The 16,771-nt window shown below is 38.5% G+C and overlaps 3 protein-coding genes across 3 annotated transcripts; 1 reads left to right on the forward strand and 2 right to left on the reverse strand.

The window, feature by feature from the left end:
* Window positions 1-2,531: 2,531 nt before the first annotated feature.
* Window positions 2,532-3,693, reverse strand: LOC147944854 (uncharacterized). Its single transcript, XM_087512747.1, has 5 exons — window positions 3,559-3,693; window positions 3,200-3,470; window positions 3,014-3,125; window positions 2,808-2,932; window positions 2,532-2,698 (listed from the first exon to the last, which is right to left on the reverse strand). Exons 1-5 carry the CDS (start codon window positions 3,691-3,693, stop codon window positions 2,532-2,534), a joined length of 810 nt encoding a protein of 269 aa, XP_087368873.1.
* Window positions 3,694-4,696: 1,003 nt separating this feature from the next.
* LOC147944855 (uncharacterized) lies at window positions 4,697-8,806 on the forward strand. The gene is made up of 12 exons (XM_087512748.1): window positions 4,697-5,299; window positions 5,496-5,645; window positions 5,744-5,933; window positions 6,016-6,337; window positions 6,536-6,614; window positions 6,717-6,872; window positions 6,947-7,000; window positions 7,160-7,321; window positions 7,404-7,469; window positions 7,605-7,906; window positions 7,991-8,075; window positions 8,174-8,806. Exons 1-12 carry the CDS (start codon window positions 4,697-4,699, stop codon window positions 8,804-8,806), a joined length of 2,802 nt encoding a protein of 933 aa, XP_087368874.1.
* A 626-nt stretch (window positions 8,807-9,432) lies between these two features.
* On the reverse strand, window positions 9,433-12,811 carry LOC147944856 (uncharacterized). The gene is made up of 8 exons (XM_087512749.1): window positions 12,551-12,811; window positions 11,963-12,469; window positions 11,718-11,877; window positions 11,431-11,627; window positions 10,413-11,020; window positions 10,221-10,320; window positions 9,728-10,144; window positions 9,433-9,624 (listed from the first exon to the last, which is right to left on the reverse strand). Exons 1-8 carry the CDS (start codon window positions 12,809-12,811, stop codon window positions 9,433-9,435), a joined length of 2,442 nt encoding a protein of 813 aa, XP_087368875.1.
* Window positions 12,812-16,771: the final 3,960 nt, after the last annotated feature.

A 16,771-nucleotide genomic window follows, 5' to 3' on the forward strand; every position in this document is an offset into this window, starting at 1 on the left:
AATTTCCAGGATTTTCGCCAAACTCCCCAACCACCTCTCACATCGTAGGTTATATTAGTGGGCAGGCGGCAGTTTCCGTCTATTTGGTTCTGCACATATTGCTATTAGTTTACTGAACTCCCAAAAAATGGCGTCTGCTAGCCGTAAGAAGATTGATCTGCCAGACGAGATGTTGATAAAAATAGCCAAGCATCTCGTAATTGATGGGTTCTGGCGCCTTGGCCCATTATTAAAGGCTGGTCGGCGAGGAGTGGATGCGGTGCTTGCCCCAGAAGTTCTGAAGGTTGCCAGCATCTACCACATCTGTGAACATCCTTCTTCATTCCAAACGACAAGGAATCCAAATGGTGAACACCAGGAAGAAGAGATTCACAGGCGTATTTTTGAAAAATGCTTGAAAGCAGGGAACAGCATAGCAATCTACAACGAGGGCCTACGGATCGTTGCCGAGGAGCGAGACATTCAGGGCGGTATCGCACTACTAAAAAACAACGTCCCCGAAGATGCCGAGTCCACTCTTGCATGTGGAATTTTCTCTATCTTATATGGGGACGAGCAGATGGCGGTTCGTTTTCTTCACCAATTTGATGCACATCACTATCCACTCCAATCAGAGGGAGTACGGCTTATCGGGGAAGATCTGTTCCAACGGTTGAGTATGTTTAAGACGGCGCGTAAAAACACGTACAAAGATTCTTTTGTATATCCATCCAGTTCGTTGATCCCTTTCCCGGACTGTGCCATGAGTAGTTGTTTGAGATGGGGCAGGTTATCGACCGACACACGTTATTATGACATCATCTGTGTAAATTGCAGAGTGTGGTGGGTGGCCAAATCTATTTGTGAAATCCTCTAGGTGTATCGTCGGTTCCCTTCTGTGTTGCGTTTCATCTCCCCACGTATGTTTCATTAGATAATTAAATTACTATGTAATGAAGATGTTAATTAACGTGGATGACAATCGTTGTCGTTTTGGGCGTTTTGCTCGTTTTAATCCGAAAATGTCTAGTAGATGTCGTATTGCTCCTTATATTCCTAAATAAATATCAAAAGTGCAGTGAAGACGACGTATACTTAGTTTCACCGGGCAAACACACCAACAAATATCAACACTGCCGCCCAAACATATTTTTACCATTAACAAACATAAGAAAAAAAAAAAAAAGTACAGCTTTACAAGGCCTTGAACTCGTGACACTGAAGGACACTCATGGCCAATCCTACCACTGTACCACCGCACCGTTTTTGATATTGAATCCCCTATAATCGGTAATACAATCTGTAGCATAAAGCCCTTGGTATAGCGGCACTGTATCAAGCTTACGACGCTGTTCGCAACTATTGGAAAACGACACAACTTGGAAAACTTCATGTTGTTTTTCAATACAAAAAACGACACAATACAGAAAGTTCTATAAAAGGCCAACCGAATATAATAGATATATTATAAGATTCAGGGAAATTAGGGTTCATTGAACTGATTTGGGGGAAACAGAGAGAGCCGCTGCCGTAGATGTTGGATTAGATTTTGAGAGTTGGATATTCGGATAATAGTTTAAAGTTCCTATTTTCTTTATTTTCACTCCTTCAATTACGTTATCAGTTTCGTTCTTAATGTCTGCTTTGCCAAACACGAGTCCAGTCGAGTATGACGATGCGGAGTATGGGATCCCGGCTGTTTGTTACTGTGGTGAAACGCCAAACCTACAACCTTCTTTTACTAGGACAAACCCAGGGAGGCTTCACTACACTTGTAGAAATAGAGAGGTAAGTGATTTACAGTTTCGCCGAGGTTGATTAAAGATCAGATTTATTTGCATAATTTAACTTTCATGTAAAAAAATATTTTTAAATTAATGCAGGATGGGGACTATCACATTTTTAAATGGTGGGATGAAGCTATGATGGAGGAACTGAAAACAGTGAAGGAATATATTCTAAAGTTAACTAGTTTGAATTTGCGTGAAGCGCTTCAGGCACAAAAAGAGGACATTGCTAACATCTTAAATATGCACAAGGAAAATCAGATGGAGTTGGAAAGGATGAAGACGTTGATTGCGTACAAGAGTGATGGATTAATTATGAAATTAAAACTGACCAATGTGTTTGTTGCGACTTTGTTTATAGTAGCAACAATGACCTATTTCTTAATGTAGTTTTGTCGTTTTATTAGAGTAGTATTTTGGGTTGTGGGTTAATTGTTTGAAATCAAGTTATAAACGTTATATTTGGTTTAGTGACATATTTTGTCGTCTAAAAGAAAGACTGTTTGGAACCTTGTCGTGTTAATATTATCGACCAAACCCTTCCAATTAAACATAAACATTTGTACACGTTTCTACACATACGTCTAACATTAAAGGTTGGCAGTATTAGGAAGATACTTACCAAATTAAAATAAATATATATAATTAACCATGCGTATTACACACAAATATTTTACATCAAAATATTCCTATCCACGTTAGATAGATTGTTTGGATGTAGGTAATAAAGATAATATAAAGAGTTCAGCAACGTGGTTTAGAAGTTTATAATGTAAGCAACATTGACAAATGGAAACATAGGCTACGAATCGTCTTCACTCCGCTCGCGCTGGTCGAAGTATTCCAACCGGAGTTTGAAATCTCTAACCTCAGGGAAGGTGGTTCAAATATCACTTTAGAAACACCCGGTTGACTAACCACTTCCATCCCTCCTGCGGTGTGGAAAAATAAGGAAAAAGGGTAACCAAAATTAGTATTATGAAGTAATCTTATATTGAAAAGGTGATTGAATTATTTTAAATACGTTTGCCTAATCCGTACCTCCATCCTTAAACTTGGGCCTCCAGAATCGCAAGACTACAACTGGTTTGCCTCCGCATAGCCAAAAATTGCGGGCGAAATCATCGACCATTTCATCATAAGCCACACATTGCAAGTGATGACCCCTACCCAAAGAGACACCTTACGTTAATAGGACGGTATATCTTTAAAGTGTGTGAAAGCTAATAATCGCCAAAACGACTCACTCGAGATTCGTCAATGAAAACCGTTTCAACCGGGTCCTCTCGGCAAAACGTGGAGCAGTTGGATCGTCCACCAATATTCTTTGTTCGACGTGAGTTACTTGTCCCATCGTCTCTATGGTTTCATTTCATTAGAATTATGGTATTGGATTTGATATTAAAAAACGTAACAACACAATGCAACGTTACCTAGGCAGCAGTTCTGGGTCCAAGGAGGCCATCGTTCATAAATTTGGTCGAAGGGGACGTAGTCGATGTAGTGATTGGTCGACAAGCAACGAATGTTGTCCACAACCGTCCTAGCAGTGAATATGATCCGGTAGTTGGAAGCCACGACCTTCACAGCGGATGTGTCGTCAGTGACGACGTAATTAGAGAAGGTTTTCCACAAACCCTCCTCAATCCCCGCAAAGAACTGGGGCAACAGGTCCTCGGTGATTGTTGCCTGCATCTTATCGCCCTAAGAATACGAAAAAAGTTCAACCATGATCTACATGAATCATTTAATATTAAGTGCATATAATATGATGATGAGACGAGTCACTTACGAACACATCCGAAACAACCATTTCGAAGGTGACGATGTTCGCTTCTCTCTTTCTCCACTTGCGGATGATCTTAACAGAAACCTTCCAATCAGAACGCCACGTCTGGAGATCGGATAGCCTGTCGAAATGCACCATGACTTTGTTGCACTTATGTTTACTTAGTGATGTGATATTTTGGTTTTTGAGAGACGAATACATACTTCACCGGGTGTGTATTTGTCTTCTTATATAATCCGCGAAGAAACACAAACGGATGTATCATATTGTGGTTTTTCAAACGTCGTGACTGCAATCCAGACAGATACATAGCATTTAGATAATTAACACGTGTAACAGCCGGTTAAGCGAAGACGATACATCGCATGCACCACTTAATTATGACCCTATAGTCGACGTTATATATAGCCGGAAAATATATTGGTTCATTTAACAAACCAATTCAATGTAAAACTTTATAAAACATCAAGGAATAGATCTCATCTTGTATAAACTGACAGATAAAGGCTGATATATAGTGCAAATGAACCAATAACGTTGAAAAACAGTATATTATGAATAAAAATAATTAAAGACAAGCTCAGCCATTGCACTGTGTATAAATAAAAAATTATTTTTAAATAGTTTAGTAGTAGAGGCAAAATCTTCTTTCTTGCTAATAGACGGAAAACTGACGCCTTAGCTGCGACGGCGGAATCTTCTGTCCGATAGGGTTGTTTTACCTCCCAATTTCTTGAATCAAGGTGTTTAGATCTAGGATAAGTACTACAAAACGACGCTCCCTACAAGTCGGCGACGGAACATTTAAGGAAGAAGAGATTACAGAGGTCGGGTGAAATCGGAAAAAGGCGAGTAGTTTCGATCCCTCTATCATCACCGGTGTTGAATCAGAAGGTAACTGTTTGTCTTGACTTCCTACTTTAAATTGGAAGAGGGATTGTTCCCCCAAATTCTATATTACGTTGGAAGAGTATATAGCAAATACAATTAAGTATCGATTTGAGTAGCCCAGGATGTGAAATCAATGAATAGTTTTGTATTTGCGGTGGGCAGAGGCTAAATAACCCTAATCGTCAACAGAAGTGAACTTTGGTAGACATTGGTATTGGGGTTAATTGGTTTAGTGTACGTACATATTAATATGGTATTAGGGTTACTTCGTGGTGATAGGATGGATCCCGAGGCTGTAGAGATCGTTCCTCAATTGAGCTTGGATCTACCGAGGAGGTTATTTGCTCTTGACCGTTACCCTCTCAAAACCAAGATAAATGCGTATTCAAAACCGGAATATCTTTCTACAATATCGAGGGTGCTGAGTGGAACAAAGAAAATGGAAAACTTGTTAGAGTCTCCATTTGGGCAGCTTTTTCGTATCCCTGCTAACAAGATCTCGTTCTCCGGTAAACTTGTTCATGGATTTGTTTGCCGTCAATTGGTGACCAAAAAGCGGCATGAGATGTGGATTGTGTTTGGTGGCAATCCAATCAAGTTTGGTTTACAGGAATTTGCAGAGTTGACAGGACTCGAATGTGGGAATTATCCTAAAAAGAGAGATGTGGAAAGAGCTACAAAAACGGATAAAGGATGTAAGACTGTTTGGGAGGTTCTATTCGGGGAAAACATGGAACCAACGATCTCCGAGTTGGTAAAAAGGTTGGAGACTGAGGAAATGGAATCGTGGCAGAAACTAGCTTTAGCGCTGATTATAATAGTTGATGGAGTTCTAACATGCGCCACGCAACCAGTAAAACTAGATCCGAAGACAGTGGAAATGACCAAGAATATTGATTTTTTTTTAAAAATATCCATGGGGAAGGTTGTCATTTGAACGGACGCTGGAGACTATAACAGGATTTAAATGTCCAGCAGACATAGACAGCTTAGTAAAAACTTTCAAGCAACAATCAGTTGCTGTTCATGGATTTCCTCTAGCACTCCAGCTGCTGGCTTTCCAATCTGTCCCTGCAATTGCAAGATTAGTACCATCTGACGTTCAAGATCAGGCGTTTAATCAAAGATCGATCCACAATCTGGCTAAACTGCGGCCAATCAAGACAGCAGACATCTTCGCATGCGAGGCTGCTAAAGAGGTATGATGTACTTATCCCTTGTCTATCAGATATAATACGTTAACGACCTGAATCTATAAGTTCCGTAAAATGTATATATTTTTGTAATCATATTATAGGTGGTTATTAGACGGATGGTTGGTAGTGGGGATCATTGTGATAGTCGAGAATTGGCGTGGCGTGACGAAGAGGAAGACCATCAAGTTGATAACATTGAAAATCTTATTAAAGCAGGCCACAAATGGGATGAGGCAATATGGATGGGAGGTGATGATAGGTGTCCAAAACAGACACATCCCGAAGAGAAAGGTATTAAAAACATTTATACATTACAAAGGGATACACTATAAAGTTAATTTTTTAAAAAATTAATGGTTAATTAGTGATATAGTTACAGTTGACTGTCGGAAGAGGAAAATAGCAGACACCGCAACAATTGACAATAAGAAAGAGAAGAGCACGAGAACTGATGCGCGACCGGGGGGTACGCACGTTGTTCATGAACGTTTGGACGATGACCAATTTGAAAGGTTTAAGGCGGAACTATACCGGTTCTACAGGAAACAAGAAGCTCTGATGAAGGAAAATCAGGCAAACATGGAGATTTTCGTACGTACAGAGATCCGCAAGGAGATAAGAGCTGCACTATTAGAGGTTAAAAGAAACGAACATGGGGAACCTTCTGACGCTTCGCATACAGTTTCAGAGAAGAAGTATTCAAAAAAAAAAAGAGGGAAAACTATAAAGTTTAGAAGAATGAGTTCAGTAATGGTTATGAAAAAAAAGGGAGAGAAGGTCAGAAACAGGGGATGCGCTGCCACTGCTAAGGTTGATATGACAAATAGCTTAAGGGTAGTAATTTTCTCACTACTTACATATATTAATTTATGTTGCTATCGTGGTGTGCACAGGGTGATCGGAATAATGATGGTTCGAAGGATCATAGATGGTCAATACACTGTAAGTGGTGACTCTTTACTTGGAGGCCAGGTAATGGACAACAAGATCCTCTTTAGAATACGACTCAATCAACGTAATGGGGGTGTTTATGCTTATGCACCTATCATATACGCTTTATATATTTGACCGTAGGATACAACCCGTACTCATATTAATGAGTGGGTCACCGATAATAACGACTGTGGCCTGAACGAACCATCCCCGGACAATGGAGTTAATGAATGTCGCCAAGATTGTGACGCGGGGGACATTGCTGTCGAGTTATCACCAACTAAAATCGTATCCGATGTAAGTATTTGACACGGAATGGAGATTACAACACTAAATTCGTAATAAAGCATTGTTCACCTTTAATTGAACAGATATTGCTGCAGCTGAATACTAAAATGGAACCTGATCTGCATTGTAACAAAATGGTAGGTCAGGAAGTAACCATAAAAGGGATAACCATCTGTGGGTTTCATATATATTCGGTTATTTGTTTATCTCCTCTAATCTACACGTGTGCAAAATTTTGCTTCTAGCAACGGACCTACTACGAACACGCGTCTTAAAAGTTTCATTATTTTGAATAGGAGGATGGGAAAGAACTGCATCAAGAAGGCGGGAAACTCGAGTTCGAGTGGTTTAACAGTAACGGAGGGGACATAAGACGTCAGGAAGGCGAGTCAGATGAGGGTTGTAACAAAACCGAAATACCTGTAGAAAATGAAACTGCAGTTGACGGTGAACAAGAGGCAAGTGTCTAACTTTGATGATTTTGAGTATTTGTGACATTTGTGTACGTAAGTATGAATCTATGTACGTACACCTTATTAGGCCGAAGTCCAAGCACTACAAATTGAAAGCGATGGCATGGAGGGCTGTAACAAAACTGATGGACATGTACAAATAGAAACAACAGTTAACCTCCAATTGTGCAAACTTATTTTTTTATTTCGAATATTTGCCATATTTATAGTGTCTACTAAGATGGTCCAATGTACGTCACAACTAATGTATGTACGTGCATCTTATTAGGCCGGAGACCAAGCAATACCCAACGAAAGCGATGTCGAAGAGGGCTGTAAAGAGACTAGAGGTCAACCAGATCAAAGTCCCGGGGAGGAATGTATTCCCGGTGAGTCAGACAATTTAGTGCCGCAGACGGTTATTATTGTGGATGAAACAGGACGGGCTGAGATATTGATAATGGAGATACATGCGAGTCAACCATCCGAAGCCATAGTGATAAAAGCAGGGTCGGTTTCATACGACCCTATGGAAGATGTTGCTGATGGAAAATTCGGCAAATTCACCGAGTTGATAAAACAAGATAATGTGTAAGTGTAGTATATATTACTCCGATGACATATTGATATCCTCAATCATTGATATAGGGTATCCATAATTAAAAAATTGCACAGGGTACACACCTTTTTCGGATTCCGCAAGGCAGATATCCTATTCTTCTCTACTCTCATATCGTCCCAAAAATGGTTCCATAGTCAGGTACATATTTTAAACTTTAACTACACGATTTTGGTGTGTTCATGGTTTCTTGTTGGATTTAAATCCCACAACGGGTTTGCATTTAACTGCATCTGCAGCACATGGAGATGATTGCCCTAACGCTGTGGCACAAAAACGGAGAAGAAATGATAAAACAAAGGACCGTAATTTTGGACGACGTTCTGTTTTACGAGTTGACAAGAAGGTTCCAAGCATTCAACAGGAGCACAGCGAAACGGAATTTCAGATGGGACGAAGTACTCATTGACATCGTCAATGGGGAAAGGATGCACCACGAACCAAGGTTGAAGTGGGTTACAGATGTCGACGTTATATATGCTCCAATGAACTGGAAATCTAAGCATTGGGTAGGAGTGGGCATAAATCTTATAACGAGACATGTTTCCATTTACGATCCTTTGATGACCTCCACCAGAGAAACCCTTGTAATGTCCCGGATCAAGCCGGTGTGTGAGATGATACCGTACCTACTTCAGAGGGTTATCGATGTGAACTACCCTCTCGATCCATTTACCGCTGAAAGGGTTAGCCTAGTAGGACAAAACTTGAGGACGGGAGATTGTGGACCTCTTACTATGAAGTTTTTAGAACTGTTGAGCATGGGTAAACCGATCACTGATTGCTTGAAGATCTGCGACAACAATATTGACAATTTCCGAAAGAAGTTCGCGATGGATGTCTACGAAGCTGGTATTGGTCCGATAAATTAAGTAGCGAATAAACATTCTTCCTGGTTGTACTTATTACTTTCACGCAGGTGGTCCATATGATCCGTAACAGTCTCTTAGGATGATTATGGTTCGCTGACTTTGAATACAATTTAATTGCCTCGCTCATCATATCATAGGATTGCCAGTAGGGACAAGTTAGTGTGCTCATAATGGATAGAAACTAAGCACCAACCATCCACCTAAAAATAAAGTCTATAACGGTAGAAAAACGATTGTACGTACACTGATGAATACACGTATGTGTGTACACAGATCATAAATATACGTACGTCTGTACACAGACCATAATAAGGCCGTTACTTAGTTGATGGTACGTACACATCTGATAAAGGCCTAACATATACTAATACTGGTTAGAAAGACGTCATAATGATACATATCTACACCCTCCAATATACAAAAAACACTACACCTGAAGAGGGTTTACAAACAACCGATAGGAGCTATTTGAGTGACCAGACCTCGGAAAATCTAAGAACGACATCCTCAAATCCCACATGTTACCAAAATAATGACCAAACACGCATCTTCTATTAGCAACACGCGTAAAATCAATCTTCAATTTTGCAAAATCATACTGCTCCGGTAATGTACATGGAACCTCTTCAACTTTTTGATCCCGAGTTGAACTCAGCTTCTGGATAATCTACTGTCTCCGACGTAGCATCTAGTTGGAGAAAGCAGTCTCGGTCTGGGACCTCATCAAACACGTCTGCAGCAAGTTTCATCCTAATAGAAGGCATGGCCGCATCACATAGGCCTGTGTAATTTACTCCAAGAGCTATACACTCTAAGCACTTCAACGTGTACACACCACAGTCACCTTGTTGATAGTTCTGTGGGAGTGTTTTCACCCGGTAGTAACTAAATGCCGCCGCCCCGATATGCTCATCTTTGTACCTCCGGTTTATATGCTTGTATCAAGCGTGGAATCATTTTTGCGAACGGTTTGCACTTCTTTTGTAGACTCTCGTCGGTTCTACCGCTATTTATGCTATCGTAAACTCTTAGCCTCCGCTGGACTAAGTCAGCTTCGATGGCTACCCAATGGTTGTTATCGAGGTTGTATGGGAAGAGTAGGGTGTCTACATCGTCAACGCACACTTTGTTTGTCATTCCGTATTTTGGCAGCCTTCCCACGTACGTCTCAAAACAACCTTCTCCAAAAACCCATTGATTAGAGGCTTCCATTTTAGGGAATTCGAGTGCCCACATACTAACAAACAAAGGATCGAGAAAAGCAATACGATCTGTTTTATATGGGGATGGCGTTTGCGTCCCCCTAATACGGAACATATGCATACATGTAACCATGTGCTGCAACACGAGTGACATCTATCAGGCATTAGTATACCATAGTTAACTGCGTCAAATGTTATGCTACGAAGCTTACCGCATCCCATAACCAGCCGAATGTTGTAGTTGGCCACAATTGTTTAGGGGTCAGGAGGCAAAAATAAAATTCGGCATTTCCAGTGGAAGGTACTTTAGCCCTGAATACCAAAATTAACAAATCAGTTATAGATCGTAGTCCTCAAATCCGAATATAGACACTAATTATATACAACTCTAAATGAAGACTTACAAATCATCAGTTAGGAAGGACATCAGCTTTGCAATTTTCTCAGGACTTGCCTCACTAAAAGGATCGTACACTGCGGGAGATAGGACTACAATGTTGCTTTCACGTCGGGTCATTAATGCAGCTCGCATTGATTCGTCATTAGGGTTGGTGCCCACTGGATCTACTAATAGAAGATCAAGCTCTCTTGATGGAGGAAACACCTTTTGTAACAAATATGCAAAATACATGGCTTTCTCCTTATCTTTCACTGTATGAGACGATGCACGACTCCTGGTCTCATTGGTTAAATCCACAACAGATTCGCACTTTCGATCCGACGAGCGAGGGTTACCACCACTTACCGGATGGATAACATTAATAGGAACGGGTTGAGCACCTGCTCCATCAACTTTGTCATTATACTTTGCTCTTTTATCGCCTTCCTCTGTCTCCCAACTCTGTACTCTTTTGACACGCTGTACACTGTCTACCATCTGCTTTGGAATTCGCTCTACACTGTCCTCTGGTTCGATTTTAATACTCCCAGACCACATTACCTTATCCTTAATAGCTAACGGATTCCTAACACAACTAGCAACTTTATAACCATCCTTGTCCGAATGCTTTATCTGATATAGCCATGACTTGAAACAAAAGACATGTATTTGACGTTATTTACAAGACATTTGAAATATAATATGACGCTGTTAAACTAGAGACAAAGTATACAAATTGCTAAATTGTGTGTACGAAAAAAATCATATATCAAAATAATTACAAAATTAATTATACAACTTCACAAAACTGAAATTGATATTGTTTCCTCGAATATATAAATACAATGACTTCATACTGAACAATAGATATATAATAACAATTTTATCAATACGGTACGCAGATCATACCTCCTCTATTTTTTGTTCGTCATTTCTTAATGTAAGAGGTCCTTGCGTATGCGCTCCTCCATCCGTTGTGTTGATAACAACTTTCTTCAATAGTTGAACGTCACTCTCAAAGTTACCCATCCTACTCTCCATACCTTGAAGTTTGAACATATCTGAATATTATCCATTTTCGCCTCTAGTGTTTCAACCATAGTAAATAACCTTCCACTACCATTTTCACCCTGCACACCTGAATGCTTATCTCCAGACGCCTTCTCTGCTGAACATTTGTCCCCAACACTTTCTTTCTGCTCCTTCGCATTATTGGGGACATTACGGATGCTGGTTGGGGCTGTTTCAAGGAAATCATCGTCACTTACCCCTGCAACATGTTGCCTCCTCTCCCTCTTCTTCGTATGTTCCCCCTTCCTTTTTTTTACACAATCCCATTCTCTTTCATCCACTTCGCCATTGATCACGTCTAACAGCAGATTATCCAGTTTCTTCTTCAAACCTTCTCCTACACCATACACACAATACTGTCCTGGCCAATCTGGATATATAAACTCCAAAGGTTTAGGTACTAAATGTTTCACCTGAAGCTGCATTTCAGATACCATAACTTTTAATAATCTATCACAAAGAAAAAATGCAGACAAATAATGTATACGTAAATTGAAGGCATACCTCCCCATTATTAAGGAGTTTGCTCCCAGATATGAAGGCTTCGATATCCTTCCTTGGCCTCCCTCCTCTCCACCTTAACAGAGGCAAATCTACACCTTCTCTTACATTCCCGTAGCTAGCCCCCAGCACCTTCACGCTCTCAAATGCCCATATCAGCAATACATGGACACATCCATGGAGGGTATAACCATTGTTAGGTAACCCAAGGACTTTGATGGAATCAACTAAACTCTTGAATCCAACCCTACCCCATTGAAAACTCTCAAATGCTTCTTCATTCAACGCTCGTTTAGCGTATTCCAGAGGAATCCGACTGTTCCTTGATAAACCAAGCACTCCAACATGAACAAGATACAACCGAGCTATCTGCGTCTTCATTTCATCAGACCACCCACGGCAGCTTCTCAAACCCTCAACTAGCTCCTCCCAGTTGGGTCCATTAAAAGCTTTCACCTTTAAAGCCACCAATAAAGGTGTATGATCGACTTCAAACTCTGTTTCATCAATCTTCTCACAATTCAAACCACTAATTTCTTCATATTCATATAGAGAGAACCTCAACGGCTTTCCTCCAACCAAAAACCATACCTCCGAAGGAATGTTTATTGCCAATTGATTGGACAATAGATAATGGATGGTCTTCCCACAAAACAGGTAGTCAGATTCGGCTAGATCCAATAGAACTCCCAGCTGCGAATTCTTTCTTATTTTTTCATACACCTCATCACCAACAAAGCCTTTCAAACCACCAAGATTGGACAAACTACAATCGTGGTGCATGCTTCTCATCGGCAGTGGAAAATTACCAACCCCATACAACCTACTTGGATACCTCTTGCTTGACCCCATATCTACGACAGAAGCTTTAGTTTAGTTATTAATTCAATATCACAAAACATTTGTTGCTTAGATTAGCAACGAAGCAACATGAAGTCACACAAATATCTTCCGAAAAACAGAGCTCAACAACATACAGAAAACTAACATACAATATACAAGGCCTACTATGTAATACTCGGGTATAAGAAAATAGTAAGCAATAGAGACTAAACCACGATATAGAAATTTACCTCTGAGCAAATCGCTTTATTTCCCTCCTCCTCTACTTCAAACCACCTCGCCGTCAACTCGCCGTCAGTGGTCCTCCAGCCAAACGTCCTCCACACAGATTCTTTTCACGCCGCAAGCTATCTAAAAATAGCTGATCTCAACCCAACAATCGTAAGACAAACAACACAAAGATTCAAGAGATCGACTTAGGTTTATGATCTTTTTATTTTCCCCTTTTACGATCTTCGTTTTAAAAGAGAATGGCATAAATCGTAATAAAACACACAACTCAGATATAGAAGTAATTTGCAAACTTTTATGTGTTATTCTAGTAACACAGAAATCTCAATGTGTTAGTCTAGTAATAAACCTACTTTTATGCAATATTCTAGGTAATTTCCCTTTTATTTAAACACAATAAATTATAATTATGCACTCATTTTTCTTTTGTAACTTCCATCAATTCTTATCATATAAAAAACATTATCTCATTCTCTCATATTAGCATTTTTTACTTTCACATTTTCATATTCTCTCATTCTCTTCCACTTCTCTCATTCTCTTATACATTACCTCAAATCATTTTTCATTTTTTTTTTTTGATTTCTTATTTTTGTTGTATGAGTTACAAAAAAATCAAATAAAATATCATTGTAAAATTTTAATGCTAAATTTTAAGTTTAGAGACTGCATGATATATATTTTACATTGTTCTTATTTTAAAAGATTCATCTCCATTATCTAATTTGGATATCATCTTATAATTAATCATTCTCTCCTTACCTCCCACCAATATCAAATGTTGTTATATCTCATATGTGTTGTAAGAGTTGAATTATCATATTTGTTTTGTTTATGGTAATAGTGTGATTATATATTTTGCTGGATTTATCTTATATTTTGTTCAATTTTATTTCTTGTTTTTTTAATTGTATTTCTTCCTTCCTTCTTTCTCTTTTTACTATTTTCAATGTTCAATTACATATGTATAATAAAAATTTGGTGGCTATAAAAAAAATTATCGATGAAGATTCAACAACACTAATTTCAATCAAAGCCAATGAGGAAATCAATCAAAAGAAATCATCTTCATACATGTATATATATTTTATTTTTAAACGTATGCAATGTTTTAACAAAATAAACTATTATAATCGAATTATTGATATGCTCAAATTTAACACTGAGCTACTCTCTCAAATTTAACCCTGAGCTACTCTCTCAAATTAAGAGATCAATTTTAGTACTTAGGGATCGAATCCACAAGAACTCTAGATTCACACAATAGACTTAATAATCTTTTAATTATGCTAAATCAAAATATTAATTTAAAAACAATGCAGAAACAAAATTAAAAGGTGTTGTAAATTCAGGAATTAAAAACGCTAGGCCTAGGAAAATTCTCAGGAAATCATGGAAAATTAGATCAGTTAATTAAACTAGCAGGATTCAACAATTAAGCACCGTTCTTGAACTCTAAACACAATTATAAAATAAATCAGTTCTCACTGCAAATATTATCTAAGTTTAAAACCAGAAAATCCAAATCTCTTTTGCAAAATTCTTGGTAATAAATCAGCTTTTAAAAACAGGTTTAGATTGTTCACAAAATTATTAAATCAAATCTCTTTGCAATAAATAATTTTGCTCATCAAAAGGTTTTATCAAGAAAATCAATTATATTCTCATATCAATTAATAATCCTAAGATCTAAATCCAGATGACTAATCAAAGATCTAGCATTAAGAACAACCTATGATGAAGAACAAGAAAGATAATGAATCCTAAATTAACAGATCTAATAATCCATGAAATCCCTAACGAGAAACCCTAAACCTAACAAGCAGATCTACTCAGACATAATCAATGAAACACAAAACATCTTCTGAATAAATTGCACTAAGAGATTAAAAGAAGTAGAAAAGGAGTTCTGAATCTTCTCTGGAAGGAGTCTTGATTCTTCTCTCCAAAAACTCTCTAAAATCTCTTACAGGGTTTTGCTCTCAAAAATTGCAGGAAAAATAAAGCTTAGGTCTAAACAATGACCCAAAAATCCTATTTATATTCCTAAACACGGCCAGGGACCAATGATGCAAATATGGAAGACTTTGGGGCAGATTTGTAAATCTTCAAAACTTGTGGGAAAACTTCCAATTCTGACTTTGGCCTAGCATCGATCGATGCTATCAGTGTGTCGATCGATGCACTCTCTAAATTTCGTCTCCCAACTTTGCAACTCAGCCTCAATGCTTGATTAAGCTCCAAATCCTCCAATTTAGCTCCATTAAGCTCCCATCCATGATAATTCCTATAAAGACTCAAAAAGACTCTAAAAACACCAAAAGACTCTATAGATAAGACTTATATCATGGCTAAAAACACCTAAAAACCATGATATATCAACTCCCCCAGACTTAGCCTTTGCTTGCCCTCAAGCAAAACATAAACTTCATCTGTGAAAGAGGTTTGAAAACGCAGGAACTCATTTTCTTTTTAAAGTAATGCCATAATCATCCAAACCTTAATCCACATGCTTAGCTGATAAATCCAAATCGAACCACCATGTACTTCTCCGTTGACTTTCATAGCATCCCAAATTCAAACCAAATTCCACTACTTCCTCCATTAAGCTTTCATTGGTGAGTCTCATCAATTTGATCAATATCAAGAACCTTCTAGACTCATTCTCGTACAATACCATAACAAGCAAGACATATCTTTTACCACATGTGGTACTCTTTCTCTCCCCCAGACTTATTCTATTTAATCTTCCTTAGAGCTTTGATTTGTTTTCTCTTTTTTTCTCAAAATTGTAGGCGAATAATGGGGTCATCGGTAATTTACCTACCCTTCGCTTCCAAGCTTTGTGTAATCATTTGACTCAAGAGTAGAATAATGAGGTCACAGGTAATTTACCTACCTCTCTAAACTGATCAAAATCATCTCATCTTTTATTCTCTTTTTTTTTTTAACAAAGCTCTCAGGATTTTTTTTTTTTTAACTTGAATAAGAGAGAGAAGTACCATTTTCTTTCTGAAGTCTTACTTGTCAGGTATGAACAAGGAGTCAAGCTCTATGAAAATCAATCTCCTTGATGAGGTAAAAAGAAAAGTACAGAAATTACCTCAAGCTTTTATGGATTCTGTTGGTAATTCGGATGTCTCTGGTTCACTGGTCAGCCATTGGATTTTTCATTAGTCGGATTTGTGGATTCAATCTGCATCATTAATCAACCAAGGCAATACACTAAAAAGAAAAATCATAGTTCCCAACAAAATTTTGACTCAATAAAACAATTTTTTTTTTTTTTTTTTCAAAAACAAAAACGTAGTTAGTAACTGCCTCCCCCAGACTTAAACAACACTGTCCCCAGTGATATCAAGTAAGAGATTGGCGTACAAAATAAAAATAAATGAAAATTAAAAGAAAAATGAAAAAGAAAAACCTACCAGTGGGTTGCCTCCCACTAAGCGCTTGTTTTCAGTCATTAGCTTGACTGTGTCGGATCTCAGGCATCCGGTGGATCGGAACATGGCAGTGAATGCTTCTGAGAGGATGTCCTCTTCCTCCAAGGGGGTGTGTAGGCTTTAGCTGCATGAGGTTTGACAAGGATGTGAGGAGCAGGACCAGGACGGGACTGAGGGATGGGTGGCTTTCTTTTAAGTCCTGGAAAATCATCAACAGAAGAAACAAGCACACTGCGATAATCTCGCGGCTTGGTTAACTGCACAACAGTTTTTGTACCTTTGAAATTCTTAT

Source organism: Camelina sativa, chromosome 5, assembly GCF_030686135.1.
Source record: "Camelina sativa cultivar CO46 ecotype springtype chromosome 5, ASM3068613v1".
In the NCBI taxonomy this organism is placed as follows: Eukaryota; Viridiplantae; Streptophyta; class Magnoliopsida; order Brassicales; family Brassicaceae; genus Camelina; species Camelina sativa.

Bases quoted from the DNA above. Each gene is read 5' to 3' on its own strand.
- LOC147944854 (XM_087512747.1), bottom strand. From the start codon at position 3,693: ATGGTGCATTTCGACAGGCTATCCGATCTCCAGACGTGGCGTTCTGAT. The intron at 3,471-3,558 runs GTAAGTGACTCG...TCGTATTCTTAG, and splicing joins TGGTTGTTTCGGATGTGTTC to GGCGATAAGATGCAGGCAAC. The intron at 3,126-3,199 runs GTAACGTTGCAT...ATGAAACCATAG, and splicing joins GACCCAGAACTGCTGCCTAG to AGACGATGGGACAAGTAACT.
- LOC147944855 (XM_087512748.1), top strand. From the start codon at position 4,697: ATGGTATTAGGGTTACTTCGTGGTGATAGGATGGATCCCGAGGCTGTA. The intron at 5,300-5,495 runs GTAAAACTAGAT...CTAGCACTCCAG, and splicing joins TAACATGCGCCACGCAACCA to CTGCTGGCTTTCCAATCTGT. The intron at 6,615-6,716 runs GTAATGGACAAC...ATTTGACCGTAG, and splicing joins ACTCTTTACTTGGAGGCCAG to GATACAACCCGTACTCATAT.
- LOC147944856 (XM_087512749.1), bottom strand. From the start codon at position 12,811: ATGGGGTCAAGCAAGAGGTATCCAAGTAGGTTGTATGGGGTTGGTAAT. The intron at 11,021-11,430 runs GTATGGAGAGTA...TGGCTATATCAG, and splicing joins AGATATGTTCAAACTTCAAG to ATAAAGCATTCGGACAAGGA. The intron at 10,321-10,412 runs GTAAGTCTTCAT...TTTGGTATTCAG, and splicing joins TCCTTCCTAACTGATGATTT to GGCTAAAGTACCTTCCACTG.